An 18,372-nucleotide genomic window follows, 5' to 3' on the forward strand; every position below is an offset into this window, starting at 1 on the left:
TATTTCACAAACTGAAATACTGACCATGTTCATATACAAGGTTTTAAACTGAATTCATGTTTATGTTGTGTTTTTAAACACCTCTCTACCCTGCAAAGGAAGGTGAAGAATTCACAGCGGGTTTGTATAGGCATGCTGTTGTTTTTGGTTTCCTCCATGTTGCCTTTTTTTTTTTTACCATAAACTGTAACTTTCCTTTGTTTGCCATAAGACTCAAAACGTATTTCAGTGCTTCTCTTGGTTTGTTTTCCCTTTGTGCTATTCATTGTCCTTTTTTAAATGGCTCTTTTGAATGTTTTAGTCTTGTCTAAACAAAGCTTTATGTGTTTGTACCTTCAGATTTCTAATGATTTAGCTACTTACATGTCATCCTCACCCACTGACAGTCCAGTCCCATATCTCTGCTTTTAAATACAGTGAATTTGCTGTTAGAATTTGTGTTTATAGTACAGATTTATTCTGACCTACAGTGAGCTAATATACTTAATACAATACACTTGGATAAAATCTTATCCATGTGAGACTGGTGTTGTGTTCAAAATGGTTTGTTGATGCTGCTCCTTAGGTCATGTTTTTTTCTTGGTTACAGTACAAGAAAAATTTACTTGGATCTGTTTTGTATATCATGGTGAACCACCACAAAAACATCATTTGATCATCCAGGGTTTTTTGGGTTTTTTTAGATCCTTTTTAAAACTGTTTTTGTCAACATTTTTACAATATGAGGATGAACTCAGAAATGGCTTCTCAGATGCATCTCTTTTAATGTACACTTAATGCCCACATTTATATGTTTACATGCACATATATGGTAACTGATAAAACAATTCTTCCTTGTACATTTTCAATATACCATCCCTTCACTCAGCTTGCATAGACAAATACGCACACACGCGCACACACACACACAGTAAGTAATGGGAGCTGCACGTGTCAAGCGGCGTTTCAGCGCAGTAGTGGACACTCCTCTTAATGAGGAGGAAGTCATGAAACTGGCTCAGAGTGATGATGTCAATGAGGCCTGTACAGGAGAACTCTCTTCTCCAACTTGCAATGGCAAGCTGCTTAGCCAAAACCACGAAGTACCAGGGAGGCTCTCTGAGAGAAACATTGAAGATGATGATGATCATGATGACAGTGATGAAGGAAGGTGGAGAGGAAGAGAAGGAGGCTGTGGCTTCATGCTTGACGGTGTGACTAGGAGAGAAGGGGGTTGGGAGCGAGTTGAAAGGACTTTCTCTGTCTCCCCTTCCCTGTTGACCCCTCTTACTGCCCAACTACACACCCAGCCTCGCAGACGATTTGTTCGCAAAGATGGCCGCTCCAACATCACTTTCGTCAACATGAACAACAGGGGCCAGCGGTACCTTACAGACCTCTTCACCACCTGCGTAGATATCCGCTGGCGCTGGATGCTAGTGGTCTTCACCCTCTCGTTCTTGCTCTCCTGGCTTCTTTTTGGATTGGTCTTCTGGCTCATTGCAGCTGCCCATGGGGACTTAAATCCCCCACCACCGTCCTCCTCAGATACCTCATCCTCTTCTTTGTCTTTACCAGAGCAACAGGGGGAGTATTCTGCAGTGCTGCTGGAGCCTGAGGAGCCACAGGATCCTGACCAATGTTTTCAGGAGGTGAACAACTTCATGGCAGCCTTCCTGTTTTCTCTGGAAACACAGACTTCTATAGGGTATGGTTTCCGAAATGTGACTGAGGCCTGCCCCCTGGCGGTGCTTGCTGTCGTTTTGCAGTGCATTGTGGGCTGCATCATCGACGCTTTCATCATCGGGGTGGTCATGGCCAAGATTGCCAAGCCCAAGAAGCGCAATGAGACACTTGTGTTCTCAGATGTGGCCGTAGTAGCTGTGAGGGATGGGAAGCTCTGCATGATGTGGCGAGTGGGAAACCTGCGCAAAAGCCACCTGGTGGAGGCCCACGTCCGAGCACAGCTGCTGAAGGTGAGACAGAGAGATGCATTGAACGTGATAGAGAATGAAGAGGACAATTTTGATTTATAGCAACCTGTTCTGGGTAGTATTTTGTTCACATTTCGAAGTATAACTGAATTGAGGTAGAGAGAAAGAGATCTGGACATCTGGACATGTGTTTGGTTTGGTAAATAAGAGCTTGTTTTATTCTGACAGGGATTTATATATCATCTGTGAGGGATTAACTTAAACTCTTCCATGTGTGTGTGTGTGTGTGTGTGTGTGTGTGTGTGTGTGTGTCTAGGATTGCATTTCCAATTAGATGCAGTTGTGTCAGTATGTTTGTGTTTACTGTGATTGAAATCTTACATCTGTTTTACTATGTGTGAGTGTGTATACACTCAACTGCAGAACTTTTGGCACCCTTCATGATCAGAAATGATTATAAAAATTAAATAAAGTAAGTGAAATAAGCTTTGTATATGTAGCATAAACATATGAAACTGTATAGTTTCACACATTTTTAATAAAATAAAAGGTTAAAAGGTGGAGAAATGCAAACTTTGACACACAGAATGTGGTTCAAAATGATCAGTAATACTACAGTGAATATTTGGTGAAGCTTCCCCTTATGAGAATGATTTTGTTAGAGGAAAGATTCTCCAACTGGTTCAGTATAACATTGTGTGTAATTTTTTTGTTTGTGTTTTGGATGTTGTTTTTTTGTTGTTGTTTTTTGTCAATAGTGGCTATGTATTGTAGGGAAATGTTAATGATATATGGGCTCTATGTACTGTTTGTTTCTTGCTCTGTATTGCTGAAAATGGATATTTATGAATGATATCAGATGATAGATCACATACATAGTGAAATGCTGATTGCCTTCATTTTTCCTGTAGCCAAGGGTGACCCCAGAGGGAGAGTTTCTACCTTTGGACCACAAGGACATTAATGTGGGCTTTGACAAAGGAACTGACCGGATTTTTCTGGTGTCTCCGGTGACCATTGTGCATGAGATCGACGAGGAGAGCCCTTTCTTCGAGATGGACCGGAGAATGCTGGAGTCAGATGAAAAGCTGGAGGTGGTGGTCATTCTAGAGGGCATGGTCGAAGCCACTTCCATGACCACACAGTGCCGCTCTTCTTACATTGCGTCTGAGATTCTCTGGGGTCACCACTTTGAGCCTGTGCTATTCGCAAAGAAATCTGGCTACCAGGTGAGACAAATGAATGGTTCCAACTACATGATAAGGAATTAGGGATAGAATTAATGACATAGGGTGCTGTTTGTTCCTAAGGAAAATATACTTCCTGTAAATTAAATTAATCAATATACAATATGGTACTATTATGTTCACAAAGTGGATCACTAAAACAGTAGTTTTTTGGCAGTGCTCCACATCATTGTTGACATTTCATCCTTCTCTAGGTGGACTACTCATACTTTAACAGGACATATGAGGTCCCTAACATGCCATCCTGCAGCGCTAAAGACCTAGCTGAGAAGAAGTACATCATGGGCTCCCATTCCTCTTTCTGCTACGAGAATGAAGTGGCTCTGCAGCTCTCCTCCTCTGCCCTTCCCTCCCCCAACAGCATCTCACCATCTCCCTCTTCCCCTCCTTCACCCTTTCTTCTCACTCCTAGAGGAGGCGCCTGCACTGAGCACCCAGATACACACACTCACACTCAGCACAGGGGTCAAAGTGTAGAATTAGGGTCACAGAGAGTGTGAATAGAGAACACAGTGATATTTCGAGGCAGTAGGGTTTCATGAGGACAGGGAGAAAGTTGAGACAATGGACAAAAAGTCTGACAGGAGAGAGAAAGGAGAAGGGAACTGATTAATGATAGAGGATCAAAATCAGGAGAAAGGGGATAAGCAGAGGGTGAAGAAAAGGTGGAGGCTGTGACAGCAAGCAATAAAAAAGAAATATCAAACGCTTGAACATAAATATGAACTCACTGCTGAAGCCTAATAGAAAAAAAACCTGCCGTCCACATTATGAGAGTTAGACAGAGTAGAGAGTGTTCGAGTGAGGGATGAATTAAACAAACACATTTCTCACTTACAGATAATAAGTATAATTGAGTCCAGAGGTGTCCAGAAAATGTGTGTTTGCATAAATGAGGGAGATTCAGTTGATTAATGGCAATTAGTTCAAAACAGAAAACTAAGGACAGAGAGAAATTGACAGAATTAAAGCAGTTTGGGGGAAAGAGAGGCATACGGAGAGGGATTCAGAGGGCTATTTTAGGATGAGGAGGGTTGCAACACTGGCCCACTTGGCTGATTGGACATGGCAATCTTTCAAAGTCAGTGTCACTGATCGCTGAGTTCCAGTACTGATACAGATACACAACAGTGATCCCTTATGGCTGTAACAAGTAACTGCACCTAAGAATGAAAGCCTGCTGTTTAGATTACAGGTCAAGTCAAGTTCAAAACTGTGTTTCCAGGATAATAGTGTGACACCGAATGCACAAGTGTGTGGAAAAAAAGACAATCATATAAAAACGCATAAAAACACATCAGCACAATACAGTAAGTGCAATACAGGACAGTGTTGGACACACGGAACATGGACATTAACAGAACGAACTGTGCAAAGGAGACGAGATCGGAAACTCCCATAGGTGTGTGCAAGAGCATATGGAGTTTGTTGTTTTTTTTTTAATGCACAACCTCTCATGGACCTGGTGTGTAACTTATTTACTTCATTTACTGAGTCAGTCACTTTTAGGAAGCTGAAGTTCTACATGAAGATTTATTAACGCCAAAGGCAAAACAGACTCACAGATGACACGTAGGAGTGTTATAGCCAGTGCCCTATGTTAAATTGTGTTTTGTTCAGTTTGATAAAATGGGAAACTAATTAGAATATAAATAGCATATGTGAAACTTAATATGTAACCACACTGGATCTTTGATACTCACCTTTGAGAAACTAAATATACTTATATATTTTATATGTAATCATTTATTTATTGTACATGATTTGGAATAGGGGCGCACGGTTAGCATGTTCGCCTCACACCTCCAGGGTTGGGGGTTCGATTCCCACTCTGGCCCCGTGTGTGCGGAGTTTGCATGTTCTCCCTGTGCTGCAGGGGTTTCCTCCGGGTACTCCGGTTTCCTCCCCCAGTCCAAAATGCATGGTACATGCATGGTAGGCGGATTGGCATGTCCAAAGTGTCCGTAGTGTATGAATGGGTGTGTGAGTGTGTATGTGATTGTGTCCTGCGATGGATTGGCACCCTGTGCAGGGTGTACCCCGCCTTGTGCCCGATGCTCCCTGGGATAGGCTCCAGGTTTCCCCATGACCCTGAAAAGGATAAGTGGTATAGAGGATGGATGGATGATTTGGAATATATCTTTCAAAAGAAATGAGTTTTTAGATGTTACCTTTTGTAATGAGAAAGCACTACACTTAATAAGAAATTAAGCTAGCACTACTGTGTATCAAGACACCACTTAACATCACTTAACACTTGATCTTTATTCAGGGTATTCAACAAATACAAAATATTCAGTGTTTTGCTAAACACACACCACAGCTTTTATTTTGCACATTTGGCTGACAGTACTGATGCTTTTTGCACTTCAGGGAAGGACAGATGTGTCTGACAGTTTAGAAAATGTCCAGAAGGATTCAGAGGAAGAGTTTATCTGTGCAAATGACCATTTTCTGATGTTTATTTCAACTGCTTTCATGCTTTGCTACCTTTGGGACTGAGTGCTCCAGGGCAACAGGAACTATTATCTATAGCCACAGTTTTATTTACACTTTGATAATGTGTGTAGCTTCATGTTGCTATAAAGTTTCTTTCTCTATCACTGACTGTCTTTTCCCCCTTTTTTTAGTTTCTGTAAAAAAAAAACACTTGCATCCAAATGCCCAGAAAGTTGCTGAACAGGTCAGGGAGGGGATGGGGATGGGGATGGGGTGGTGGAAGGGGAAGGGATTTGTTACAAATTTAACCATTTCAATATATTTTGCACTTTGCAGAGTGCATGCAATGCAATATATATATGTGTATATGTGACACCGTGTCTCAGTGTAATACAGATTTGTTCCTGTATTGCCCTCTGCATTCAAATATTCTAATTTGCACTGTGTAGAAAACATGACTGTATTTTAATATTAATGTGATGCAAACTTTGGTGAAATCTCTAGATAAATAGCAATTAACATGTTTGTTGACATGGTATATTTGTATTTTGTTTATTATTATTAGAGTGTGTGTGTGTGTGTGTGTGTGTGTGTGTGTGTGTGTGTGTATGTGTGTGTGCGATCTTTTTGTACTCTAAGTTCTTCTCATAAATCATCAGATCGATCAGATCAGATGGTTCCCATGTGCACACCTAATTAGGGCAATTCCACTCTGTTTTCTATTCTCCACTACCTGAACACAACCTGGCACTTACTCTAACACACTGGTCACCAACATCTTCCTTGAAATCTATTTTTCTTTCATCTGAAGGTGATATGGTAGGAGTTAAAGTCTTCAGAAAGGCAGATCTCCAGGAACAGGGTTGGTGACCACTGCTCTAATGTGTTTGTCTTAATGTACTACCGACATGTTGTTATATAAACTTTATAGCATATAATTCTACAGAAAATCTATAATAAAACATTCGTTTTATTGCTATTCATTGGCAACCATGTTTGTTTGTTTTTTACTTGTGCTTATATATATATTTTCATTATATTTTGTGAATGGAATCTGGCGGAAAAAAACAGAAATAAGAAAATCCTGAAACATTAGGCATGAGTGTTTACTTTATCTTTGGGACAGATCTCCCTTATCTAATCTGGCTTATTATTATCTCTGTAAAGAGTTTAACATTATAATATTATTATATTATTATTATTATAATATAATGGAACATGTTCAGAGTAACATGTCTGTAAACTAATTCTCCAAAAAAACATCCTTTGCTTTAACTGCAGCTTCACACAGGAGACATTAAATGGCAAGGTTCAGCATATAATAAGTTGACATACCTTTTTAAACTTTTAACTAAACTTCAGACTGAAAATTCCAGAAATGCTTTGGAGGATTGATTGAGTGAAATATGTAAGATTTACTACTTGTTCAAAAAACTAAAAAATGTTTATGATGATGATGAAGATTGTTATACTACTACCACTACTACTACTACTACTAGGCCTACTATTACTACTAGTAATAATAATAATAATAATAATAATAATAATAATAATAATAAACATATGATGATGATGATGCTTATTATTATTATTATTATTATTATTTGTATTATCGTTATTATTGATGTTGTTGTTGTTATTGTTATTATTATTATTATTATTATTATTATTATTATATTATGCATATCCTACTGTGAATAGTAATACTATCTAGGTGTTATTCTTATCTAAAACATCTAACCTTTTAATCCTGTTTAACAGAAAGGTGTAAATCTGAAATTCCTCCGCATTAGTGCGGAATTTGGAGCTCTTCATACAGCGTCTTATGAACACACACACACACATACACACGCACATACACACGCACACACACGCGCGCGCGCGCGCGCACACGCTCATACACGCACGCACACGCACGCGCACACACACACACACACACACAAGCACGCGTGCGTGTCGTCTGCTGCTTTCATCCAAGACGGTTCTCGCGCGCACAGACACCTGCTCCCCATCTCTCATTGGCCTCCTCACCCATGAGCCAGCCCACGCGCTCTAGCATCCCTGCCTGTAATTGGCTGGCGCACCTGTCCGTCTCCCATCGCGCTCTCACATTGAATAACGGCTCCGCGCTGTCTCGCGTACTCTTTAGTACGGTAGTATGCGGTAGGGTTTTTGAAAGTGTACCAGTCCAAAGGCGTGGCTGGACTGTCCTATTCAGTGGGCGGGCTTTAAGAGCCATCCTGAGCCGTAATTTGTTATTGTTTTGACTAAAGGCGGGATATTCTTCGCCGGCTATGAACACTATTGGACGAATAGAGGATGTGTTTGGGCTGCTTTGAAGTCTCCGGTTTGCCCTCACTTCTGTCTCCTTTTTATTCTCAGTGTGAATGAGTGTGCGGCTTTCACCTGGAGCGCTGTAATGGGAAAAGCCGCATTTGCAGTATTATTTCATACAAGCTGAAGAGAAAAAAGGAGGGGAGAAAAAAATAAATAAAAACAAAAAACGCCTTCCTTGGCCTTCGGCGTCATATTCGTCGGTTGGACTCGCAGCTCGGAGGTGAGCCGTATGCGCTTTATCCTTATTCTGGGTGGGCTATCTTATTTCAGCGCTTTAGCCCCTTGCTAACGCAGCGAGGCTTGTCCAAATGCGGCAGTATACAGTATAAAGCCGTACACACAGGATACCGTTAGCACACCGAGGCGCCCTGTATTTCTGTACAAGTCCTCATATTTACACCGTATTAGCCTATATAATAAACTCCACCACCCTGTATTTGTTTCATATAGATAATTAGTTGTATAAATTAAAGGCATTATATATATGGGCGTTTAAACCAGCCTTTGTGGAGTCTAGTGTCTGAATTAGCCCATTATTAATAAACCTTGTTTATTGTCACGACTCTGTTTAGTAGGCTACCAAAAATGATATTTCTGTATTTCTAGAATATACGAATACTGAATACTGTGTGTGTGTGTGTGTGTCCACCTAACCTGTGTCTGCGCGAGGTGTGGTTCCTCTGTGGACATGCAGGCTATTGTGGCTTGGGTGGATACTGTAAAGGAGAGTAAAGGGTTTGACATCAACGTGTGTTTAAAGGTGAATAGTGTGTGAAGAGTGAGAGACCCCTTATGTCCGGGTAATGAGCGGTAACATGCTGTTATAAGCTGTTGTTACAATGCGATATTCCTGCCGCGGCACCGACTTCAGCCTCCTCCATAAGGGGTAACACCACCTACCTCAACTCCATCCCTCCCTTCTTTCTTTCAGATTCTGCACTGACCTCTGCTTAAACTTCGTGTGTGTGTATGTGTGTGTGTGTGTGTGTGTGTGTGTTTGGTCTGCGTTGGTGGGCTCAGACAGTGTTGCCACGGAGACGAATCGGGGCGCGTGGCCTGAGATACACTGGCATTCGCCATCGTGTTTTATTTATGTTGTATATATCGACAACATGTATTTCGTTGTGTGTGTGTGTGTGTGTGTGTGTGTGTGTGTGTGTATGTATATATATATATATATATATATATATATATATATATATATATATATATATATATATACACACACACACACATATATATATATATATATATATATATATATATATATAAAGGTAATCGAAAACCAATAAGTAAAAAAAGAAAAATAGATACATGCACACCGTCTATTCTTGATGAATAAGCCAGTGTTCATTCATTGTGAAATCCTCTGAGGTATTATAATGACCACCACGTGACAAGAAGATGGAATGGGCTCGCAGGCGCGCGCCTGTATCTGGCTCTGATGGAAGTGATGGGAATGATTATGAGGTGCTCGGCATTGTCTACATTGCACACCCTGCTCATGTGTATTCACGGATTGTCAAAGCCAGTGGCTATGCCCTAAATTTCACGCTGCAGCACCAATTAGTGTTAGTACACAGGAAAAAAGTACTAAATTGTACTATTCCTTGTCACTGGGATGGCAATCTCAAGCACACACCTTTTCAGTGGTGGGTCCTGCATATATGCTATCTGGCCAGAATTTTTTGTGGAGACCTGAACACTACATTAATATGTGGTTCTTCCCCAAACTATTGCCCCAAAGTTTGAGGCACACACTTTTATAGAATGTCTTTGTATGATGTAGCATTACAATTTCCCCTCACAGGAACTAAAAGGTCTAGCCCAAACCTCATTCAGCATGACAGTGCCCCTGTGCACAAAGCAAGATCCATGAAGACATGGTTTGCCAAGGTTGGAGTAGAAGAACTTGAGAGAGCCCTGACCTCAACCCCATTGAACGGCTTTGGGATGAACTGGATCGCTGACTGAACCCCAAGCCTCCTCACCCAACATCATTGCCTGACCTCACTAATAATCATGTGGTTGAATGCGAAAATCCCCACAGCCAAGCTCCAAAATAGGATTGGAAAGCCTTCCCAGAAGAGTATAGGTTATTATAACAGGAAAGGGTGACTAAATCTGGAATGGGATGTTTGTGTCCACAAACATGTGGACATATAGTGAATATGAGGTGTTTAACAAATGAAAAACGTTATAAAGTCCTCCTTCACAAGTCCATATGCTTTAAATTCCATTGAAATGCTAATTACCTCTTTAACGGTTAGCAAAAATGATTAACAGTTTGAAAAAAGGTTTCTATTTGACAGCCAATTGATCCATTGATTTGCTTGCCTTTCTACATGTGCAATCATGTGGGGCAGCCTCCTCTGTGCCCACTATAGCTCCATAGTGTTATTATTGCACCTACTGGTCAAAAATGTGAATTGCAACATGTGCTAATAGAGGCCCACTGGGGTAGGAATCACGCTGCAGCATGCATGGCGGAGGAGCAACAGACAGGACAGTTAATCACAGGGTTGGAATTTTTATGCCAAACTTGGCTAGTTTAAAAATACTCCATGTCCACCAAAATCTTGTTGAATATAGGTACATCTAAAACAAATCAAAATGACTGTATGTTGGTTGGCTATATGTTGTCAAATCCCAACTGCCTATTGCGAGGTTACTCTGAAAATTCACTAGATAGCATAAGTCGTGTGATAGCCTCTTGACTTAATTTTGTTTGAGGAATGATACATGTTAAAGGTATAAAATATAAAGATACCAGGCCAGCAACAAGTAGAGGGACAGTTTAGTACCCTTTTTCCAGTATTTAGCATGCCTAATAACAGGCTACTAAAAGCCCACCCCAGGCTTCAAATTCAATGATGTATTATTTTGACATAAGCTACTGTTTACACATTTAGTAAGCAAATTTGTGTGAAATCATGCAACTAAGGATCTCTGCTCTTAGCTCATTCCCTTTTCAGTCCATACAGGATTTTGATTTAGTTTTTTTGTGATTGTTGTGGCCAAAAATTCTTGATTTTGCTGCTGCTTATTTAAAAATTTGTGATGCAGCTTGCAAAGTTTTTTTTGTGCCTTCTTTTGCAGAAAACTACATGAATTTGGTGAAATTGAAATTGCACAAAGTAGCTTTACATGGTCTGTCGCAGTGATGTTTGTTGGTAAATAAGACTTTTTAGCTGTACTCATGCACAAGAGGGCCTTCATGATGGCCTAGTTTGCAGTATGAGGACCTATCTAAAGCCCTATCTCTGCTATTCTTTACTGTCTAATCTGCCTTGTCACTTTACATCACCATCAGTCATATTCCATCAAGTGTTTCCTTTACACTCTTATACTCTCACCCAGACATATGCATGCACATACACAGTGAACATTTCACACACACACATTTAACACACCCAATGACAGTCCTCTCTTTTCTCACTTAAGCAATCCCTCAGCAATTGGAGAACACTGTATCACTGTATAAATACTGCCATTTAACTTTCCATCCATCTGTCAGTCAATCTCTTATGTAGAGTCCTTCACTGAACAGCTCTATATTATGTCTCCCCCTTACTTTTTTTTTCATTGCTGTCCGTGTGTGATTCGAAGCTGACCTGATGAGTAATAATTAGATGCTGCTTGCTCTTATGACCACTTCAGTACAGTAATCTACTCAGTTGCTGATCAAACACCTGAATTAGAACAGATAATATCAAATCATCCTTTATGCCTGACTAACAATATGAAAGGAATGTTTACTTTTAGGTGTGTATTTACTCTGTCTTTATTTTGGCTTTTCGTAACTGAAGAAGAAAACGTGTGTAAGGAGAATGTTCAAATTATTGCTTCTTTCTTCTCAACCATACCAACACAAGTGTCCTGGAATGGACTGTATTTCTGACACACGTATTCGTAATGCAACTCAGGCTCATACCGTATGACTCTGGCACTCGAATGATTCTGGGTCTTGCACCAGAGCTGATTTAAATTGGAAATGGGAGGTATGATTCTCTTGACTGACTCATTTATATCTAGCATATTACAAACCCAGTGACTTGTTACCGGATGTTTATTAATAGTTTAAAAGATATAGTTATGTTGTATTTGTGGTGCTTGTAAGAGGCAATTTGCAAGTCGTAATAAGTTTGGCGTGCGATCTGGGGAAAAAACATGGACACCTCCTTGAAAGCGTGTCTTTTGTTTGCTCTGTCAAAGTACATAAAACTCATACAAAGCTACTTTAACCACACTTTAACAGTTACAGGCCTGAGTGGCTACTGGTACTGAACTGCAGCAACATTTTGGACTGAAATTGCAGCACAGCAGTAACAGTGGACAATAGCAGGTAGCATTAGCAACAAGCTAACTGGTTAACATTAATGATAACTCTAATTGTTGATGATTATCTTTTCAAAATAGTGATTAGTATGGTCAGATTAGTATGGTATATTAATTGATCTAAACCAGTACTTATATAAACTAATTTGGTAAGTAGAGAAGGGTGACTTTGCACTGTTCACGGTGTGGTGTGTGCAGCTATGTTAATTCAATGTCCTTCTGTAAACAGGGAAAAGTCTAGTTAAGGGTTTATAAATGTTTTTTTTTGCTGTTGTTTTGTTTTGTTGTTGTTGTTGTTTTTTTTTTGGGGGGGGGATGTTTTCAGTGGCTTTTACCAGTTGTAGGCAGGGAATTACAAGTTCTGATATCACCTCAAATTCAGCATTAGCTAGAGGCAAGGTGAATCTGATGACCCAGCTAGCTAGGGGCTGGATTCTAGCTGGCAGGCAGTGCCAATGATCTCCTGCTAATACATGGTAAATGGTAAATGTTAAATGTCTGCACTTATATAGTGCTTTTTTAACCTTACACACACTCTGGACATATTTGTAGTATTGAAAGTGTTCACAGTAAACTGATGTTTACCTACAACAATGTCATTCACATTTCTTTTAAGTCAGAAGCAGTAGAGAAGTGACATCAAGATTGTCCTTTCATCTTCAAACTGTCCTGGTAGTAAGTTAGTTGAAACTAATTTCTTACATACTGCAAACCTTTATTATTATTCTTTTTTAATTAATTTGCTGTTTACTTACTTCCAAACCATTTAGCTTCTTTAGCTAGCCACCTTATTTGACTCTCCAAAAATATTTTTTAGGGTGATTTATCTACAAAGTGTTCACATTAACTGACATTTTACTGAGTTAGCTAGCACAACTGACAAGTTGTGCTAGCTACAATTGCTGTTGTACCTTGGATGACCCTTAGTGAGGTACTTGACTAAAAACCTTTTTTGTTGTTAAGTAGTAGTGTATCCTCTTGAAAATTCAAGAAGCATGCTGGGGAAAAAAGGTTTGTTGAACATTGAAGGGCACATGTATAGAATTTCATATAAATGTAAAGGAAATAAAAGTGTCATTTTTGAGAGCTTTACATCTTACAGTAAATGAGTAATTTAAATTAAAAGTTGCCAGTAACCTACCTAAGTTTATACACCTGTCAACAGCAGCATAACTGCAGTACAGTAAATTGCTGATATTTTGTGAATATATGTTTGGGGTATTTCGTATTCCATACGAAATTCCGCTTATCCTTCCGCTTATCCTACACAGGGATGTTTCTTAACTCTGGGAACTCAGGGCACAAGGCAAGGGAAACACCCTGGAGCTGGTGCCAACCTTTCGCATGGTACAATCACACACACATTCATACACTACGGACAATTTGGAAATGCCAATCACTGCATGTTTTTGGACTGGGGGAGGAAACCGGAGTACCCAGAGAAAAGCCGGAAGCACGGTGAGAACAGGGATTCGAATCACCAACCCCAGAGGTGGAAGGCAAATGTGCTAACCCGGTATTTAGTATTGTGTATCAAAATAAACTACCAGTCAAAAGTTTGGAGACACTGAAATGTTTATCATAATCTTAAAAATCTTTTGCTCTGAAGGTGTATGATTAAATGTTTGAAATCGGTGTTGTAGACAAAAATATAATTGTGCCAACATATTAATTTTTTTCATTAGAAAACTAACATTTTATTTACAAAAAAATCTTTTTCTAAACGGATGACTTGGAGAGAAATATTCTGAAAAGCAGCCAATAAGTGTCCAGTATAGGTGTTTAATACTGTTTAAAAAGCATCTCAGGGAGATTCCTCAAGAAATTGGTTGAGAAAATGCCAAGAATACATTTCTGGAAATTCTAGGCAAAAAAAGCGTCTACTTTGAAGATGCTAAAATACTGAATTATTTAACTTTATTTTGGATTTTTAACACAACATAATTCCCATAGTGATTGTGCCCTGTGATGGACTGGCACCCTGTCCAGGGTCTACCCCGCCTTGTGCCCGATGCTCCCTGGGATAGGCTCCAGGTTCCCCGTGACCCTGAAAAGGAGTAAGCGGTAGAAGAGGGATGGATGGATGGATAAATCCCATAGTTCCACTTGTGTTACTCCAGAGTTTTGTGACTTTATTATTATTCCAAAATGGGGGGGGGGGGGGGATTGGGGAATTGGGATAAAAATAAAGAATGAGTGTGTTTAAACTTTTGACCGATAGTGTATATTCTGATGTACCTTTGCCCATCCATCCAAGTATAATCAGCAGCTTCTTTTTGTATTTGTAAAGTCAGGCCATATCTGAATTCATGCCAACCACAGCAGATGGCCAGCATTTACATCTCAAATTATTCTGTAATTGTAAGTAATCATGCAAACAATTGAACTCATAAATTAGGAATTTATTGTGGAAGCTGTATGGGATGATGGACAGCTTTAGAAGGATTGAGAAAAGAGTGTTAAAAGACAGTTTGTTTTCTCTTTAAATTAATAAAACATTTATGAGAAGGTTGCACATATGTTTTCTAACTATACTCTCCCACAAAACCAACACCCACCCTCTCTCTTTCTTTAACAGGGACATAGCCATGGCTAAGTCAGCAGCAGGCAGCGCTAATGATGTCACACGCTTCCTCTCCATGGAGGCAGGGCCAAGCTCACCCACCACTGTATTCTCTGCCTCCAGCCAAGCTGATTGGGCGGCCAAGAGGCTTGTCTGGGTTCCCTCTGAGAAACACGGCTTTGAGGTGAGAGGAGACGTGGGGTAACTAAGCAGAGACGTTCCTAACAGGCCCAAGATGTAAAAAGCATCCTGTGCCAGCATGCTTTTTTTTAGGACTGGCATGTTATGCTTCATAAATGGTTTTGTTTTCAAGCTAAAATCTAAAATCTCACCCTAAATGTTCAGTTAGATCATCATGTTATCATAATATCATGTTCTGATAGAAGTGTGTGTGTTTTGAGTAAAAACTAAATCCACTGTTCCATTCCTGAACATTCTCTTTTGTAATGTTGTACTTTCATAACCTCCTCTGGGCTCTTCAGTGACAGAGTTCCTCAGCAGCATGCCACAGCTCTGATACAGCTATCTATGAATAGAGCAATATTCTCAGAGAGCCTGCAGCACTGAATGCTAAACAGCAGCATGATAGAAGCCTTGCTTTAATATGTTGTCTGTAAAGAATGTGACTGTGTGACTGGTTGGCACAGAGAAAGAAGAGAGAGAGAGAGAAAGAGAGATAGTGAGAGAGAGTATCTAGAGTATAGCTGTACTAAATTAAACACTGATTTAGTGCTGCATAATATATACAGTAGATGTTCATCATCGTTATCACAATTTTGATGTTCGCAGTGCACAGAATCCTTCAATATGCAAATGAGAAATCTGACCACAATTTATTATTATTTTCATCTCTGCGTTTCCAAGGCATGTTTTAATAAATCGCTGGCTTAATCTAAAGAAAACAATTCATTTTGTTCAGATCAGTGCAAGTCTTCATTAATCCTTTGACATGGTTTACAGTTTTGTAAGGTGTGTTACAGACACAATGTGAAGCAATCTAATCACAATATGCTATTTCTGTCCATAACATGTAGCCTTGCACTGAACACTCTCCCCTCTTTCTTTCTTTCTTTCTTTCTTTCTTTCCTTCTTCCTTCCTTTTGTCTGGCTCACACAGACTCGCACTCTCTCTCCCAATCTCAGTATATCTCTGTCATTCTTTCTCACTCCCAAACATACTCCTCCATAGGCTGCCTGTCTCTGTCAACATGAATATATGCACTGTTCTCTTGTGTGTGTGTATGTGAGAGAGAGAGAGAGCAGGCTGTGCACCGTGTTCACACTAAAAGACAGCACATGACCGGACGACAACCAAAAAAATAAATTGTCATCATTGCATGACGAGGCCCACACACATCCGGTGATGAATTAGTATTCCCTTCAAGCAGTCATCAGTCATCAAATTACTGAGCATTGATGTAGAGAGAGAGAGAGAGAGAGAGTGTGTGTGTGTGTGTGTGTGTGTTGTGTGATGAGGAAGCAGATTTCAGCAAAAGGATGACAAATTTGTCTACAGCATTGTGATGTGCGCTTTTTTTTTTCCTTCCTTTTTTTCCAGTCTGCGAGCGTGCGTGAGGAGCGAGGCGATGAGGTGGAGGTGGAGCTTACAGACAGCAGCCGGAAATTGACATTACTGCGGGAGGAGCTTCAGCGAATGAACCCTCCTCGCTTCAGTAAAGTGGAGGACATGGCTGACCTCACCTGCCTTAACGAGGCCTCTGTCCTGCACAACCTGAGAGAACGTTATTACTCAGGACTGATCTATGTAAGTGTGTGTGTTTGTGTGAAATGTAACACAGGGATACTTTTTCAAGATCAAATGTGAACTTTATTCAGAGAGATTTCCTAAAACATACATTGAACTATAGAATTATTGACACCCTTCATAAAAATTAGCAAAAAGAATTTCCATCCATTTTCCATTCCGCTTATCCTACACAGGGTCGCGGGGTCGCCTAGAACGTATTCCAGGGAACTCGGGGCACAAGCTGGACGGGGTGCCAACCCATCACAGAGCACAATCAGACACACATTCGTACACTATGGACAATTTGGAAATGCCAGTCAGCCTACAGTGCATGTCTTTGGACTGGGGGAGGAAACCAGAGTACCCAGAGGAAACTCCCAAAGCATGGTGCTTTACATGTTCTACCTGTGTCTCTGTGGGTCTCTGTGGGTATCCTCCTGGATCTCCAGTTTCCTCCCACCACACAAAAACATGCTGGTAGGTGGAATGACTATTCAGAACTGCCCCTAGGTGTTATTGTGTGCATGTGTGTGTGTGTGTGTCTGTGTGTCTGTGTGTGTGTGTGTGTGTGTTTCTATGGGCGTGTGTTTCTATGGGTGTGTGTTGTATGTGTGTGTATGAGTGTGTGTGTATGAGTGTGTGTATGTATGAGTGTGTGTGTGTGTGTATGAGTGTGTGTGTGTGTGTGTGTTTTTGTGTGTGTGTGTGCATGGTGCCCAGGGTGTATTCCTGCCTCATGCCCACTGTTCCTAGGATCCCGATCCACTGTGACCCTGACCAGAATAGAACACGCACAGAAGATGAATGAACATACACAATAAGTGATATTTTAAGCTTAAACATTTGGGGACAATTTGACTTCACCAGCTAGCTCTCTCCTATCATATGGCAGCTACTAAGTTGGAACACAGCAAAATCCCGTGTTGAATTAACACCTGCAGTTTTTATATGTCCAAATGAGCACCGAGAGAGTTAATGCAATACTGGGGATTTTGCCTTGAAGTGTGAGGGCTAACACTATGAGTCACATGATGCCATTTATCCACATCTATTCAAACTCCTGCTTATGCTGTGTTACAGAGAAAAGAGCTCTCTGCCCTCTTCCACATACATGAGCTCGCAGATGCCCATGAATGGCTTGTGCTACTGTGATTGACAGGGAACAGAGTAATGCGGTCCATCCCAGTTTTGCTCCCTTGTTTTCTAGCCCTGGTTGTGGCATCGTCGGGATTCATACTCGCAATCTTACATTTTTTTACCATTCATTATGTGGCTTGTGCATGTCAACAACCATCTGTCTTTTTGTGATGAAAAGCTCTTTTGTTTTCCCTGTAGTGATGGATATTAAATGTGTGTGCACGCTCATATTTGGTCAAAGGCAACAAATTGCTGTCTGGATGCTGAGAGCAATTTTTAAAGAAAAAAAAAAAGGTTTGCTTTGAGTGTTTTTTATGTTTGTTTTTGTTGTTTTTATTTATTCATTTGTTTGTTTGTTTGTTTGTTTGTTTGTTTGGAAGAAAAGTAAATTTTTTAGTTGTTTCAGTGTCACATTTACCCATTCTGTAAAAGGATGCCAGACATTATGGAGGTGACATTTAGTTGTGTTTGTGTTACCTGCTCAACCTGACCTTAACCTAAAATTGTCATAGCTCATGCAACATATCCAACAGGGGTGTCCTGTGTGCCTGCATAGGGGTAGTGTTATTGGACACTACATATGGCTAGATACTGTTACATACATAACACATTTGCCAGGATGTTTGTTCATGACACCTTAGAATTTTGTGT

At 40.3% G+C, this 18,372-nt stretch overlaps 2 protein-coding genes across 6 annotated transcripts in view; both read left to right on the top strand.

The window, feature by feature from the left end:
- The first annotated feature begins 917 nt into the window (after positions 1-917).
- On the top strand, positions 918-4,731 carry kcnj14 (potassium inwardly rectifying channel subfamily J member 14). Its single transcript, XM_053629907.1, has 3 exons — positions 918-1,955; positions 2,825-3,142; positions 3,355-4,731. Exons 1-3 carry the CDS (start codon positions 918-920, stop codon positions 3,658-3,660), a joined length of 1,662 nt encoding a protein of 553 aa, XP_053485882.1. The 3' UTR covers positions 3,661-4,731.
- A 2,778-nt stretch (positions 4,732-7,509) lies between these two features.
- Positions 7,510-18,372, top strand: part of myh14 (myosin, heavy chain 14, non-muscle) — a 39,975-nt gene continuing 29,112 nt past the window's right edge. For all 5 annotated transcript variants that reach the window (XM_053629900.1, XM_053629866.1, XM_053629875.1 and 2 more), the window contains exons 1-3: positions 7,510-8,156; positions 14,853-15,021; positions 16,396-16,602. In XM_053629900.1, the coding sequence (XP_053485875.1) occupies positions 14,863-15,021; positions 16,396-16,602 (366 nt within the window). In that variant the 5' untranslated portion in view covers positions 7,510-8,156; positions 14,853-14,862. The remainder of the gene's footprint in view (positions 8,157-14,852; positions 15,022-16,395; positions 16,603-18,372) is intronic.

The sequence above is a fragment of the Ictalurus furcatus genome, chromosome 1 (assembly GCF_023375685.1).
Source record: "Ictalurus furcatus strain D&B chromosome 1, Billie_1.0, whole genome shotgun sequence".
Taxonomy (NCBI): domain Eukaryota; kingdom Metazoa; phylum Chordata; class Actinopteri; order Siluriformes; family Ictaluridae; genus Ictalurus; species Ictalurus furcatus.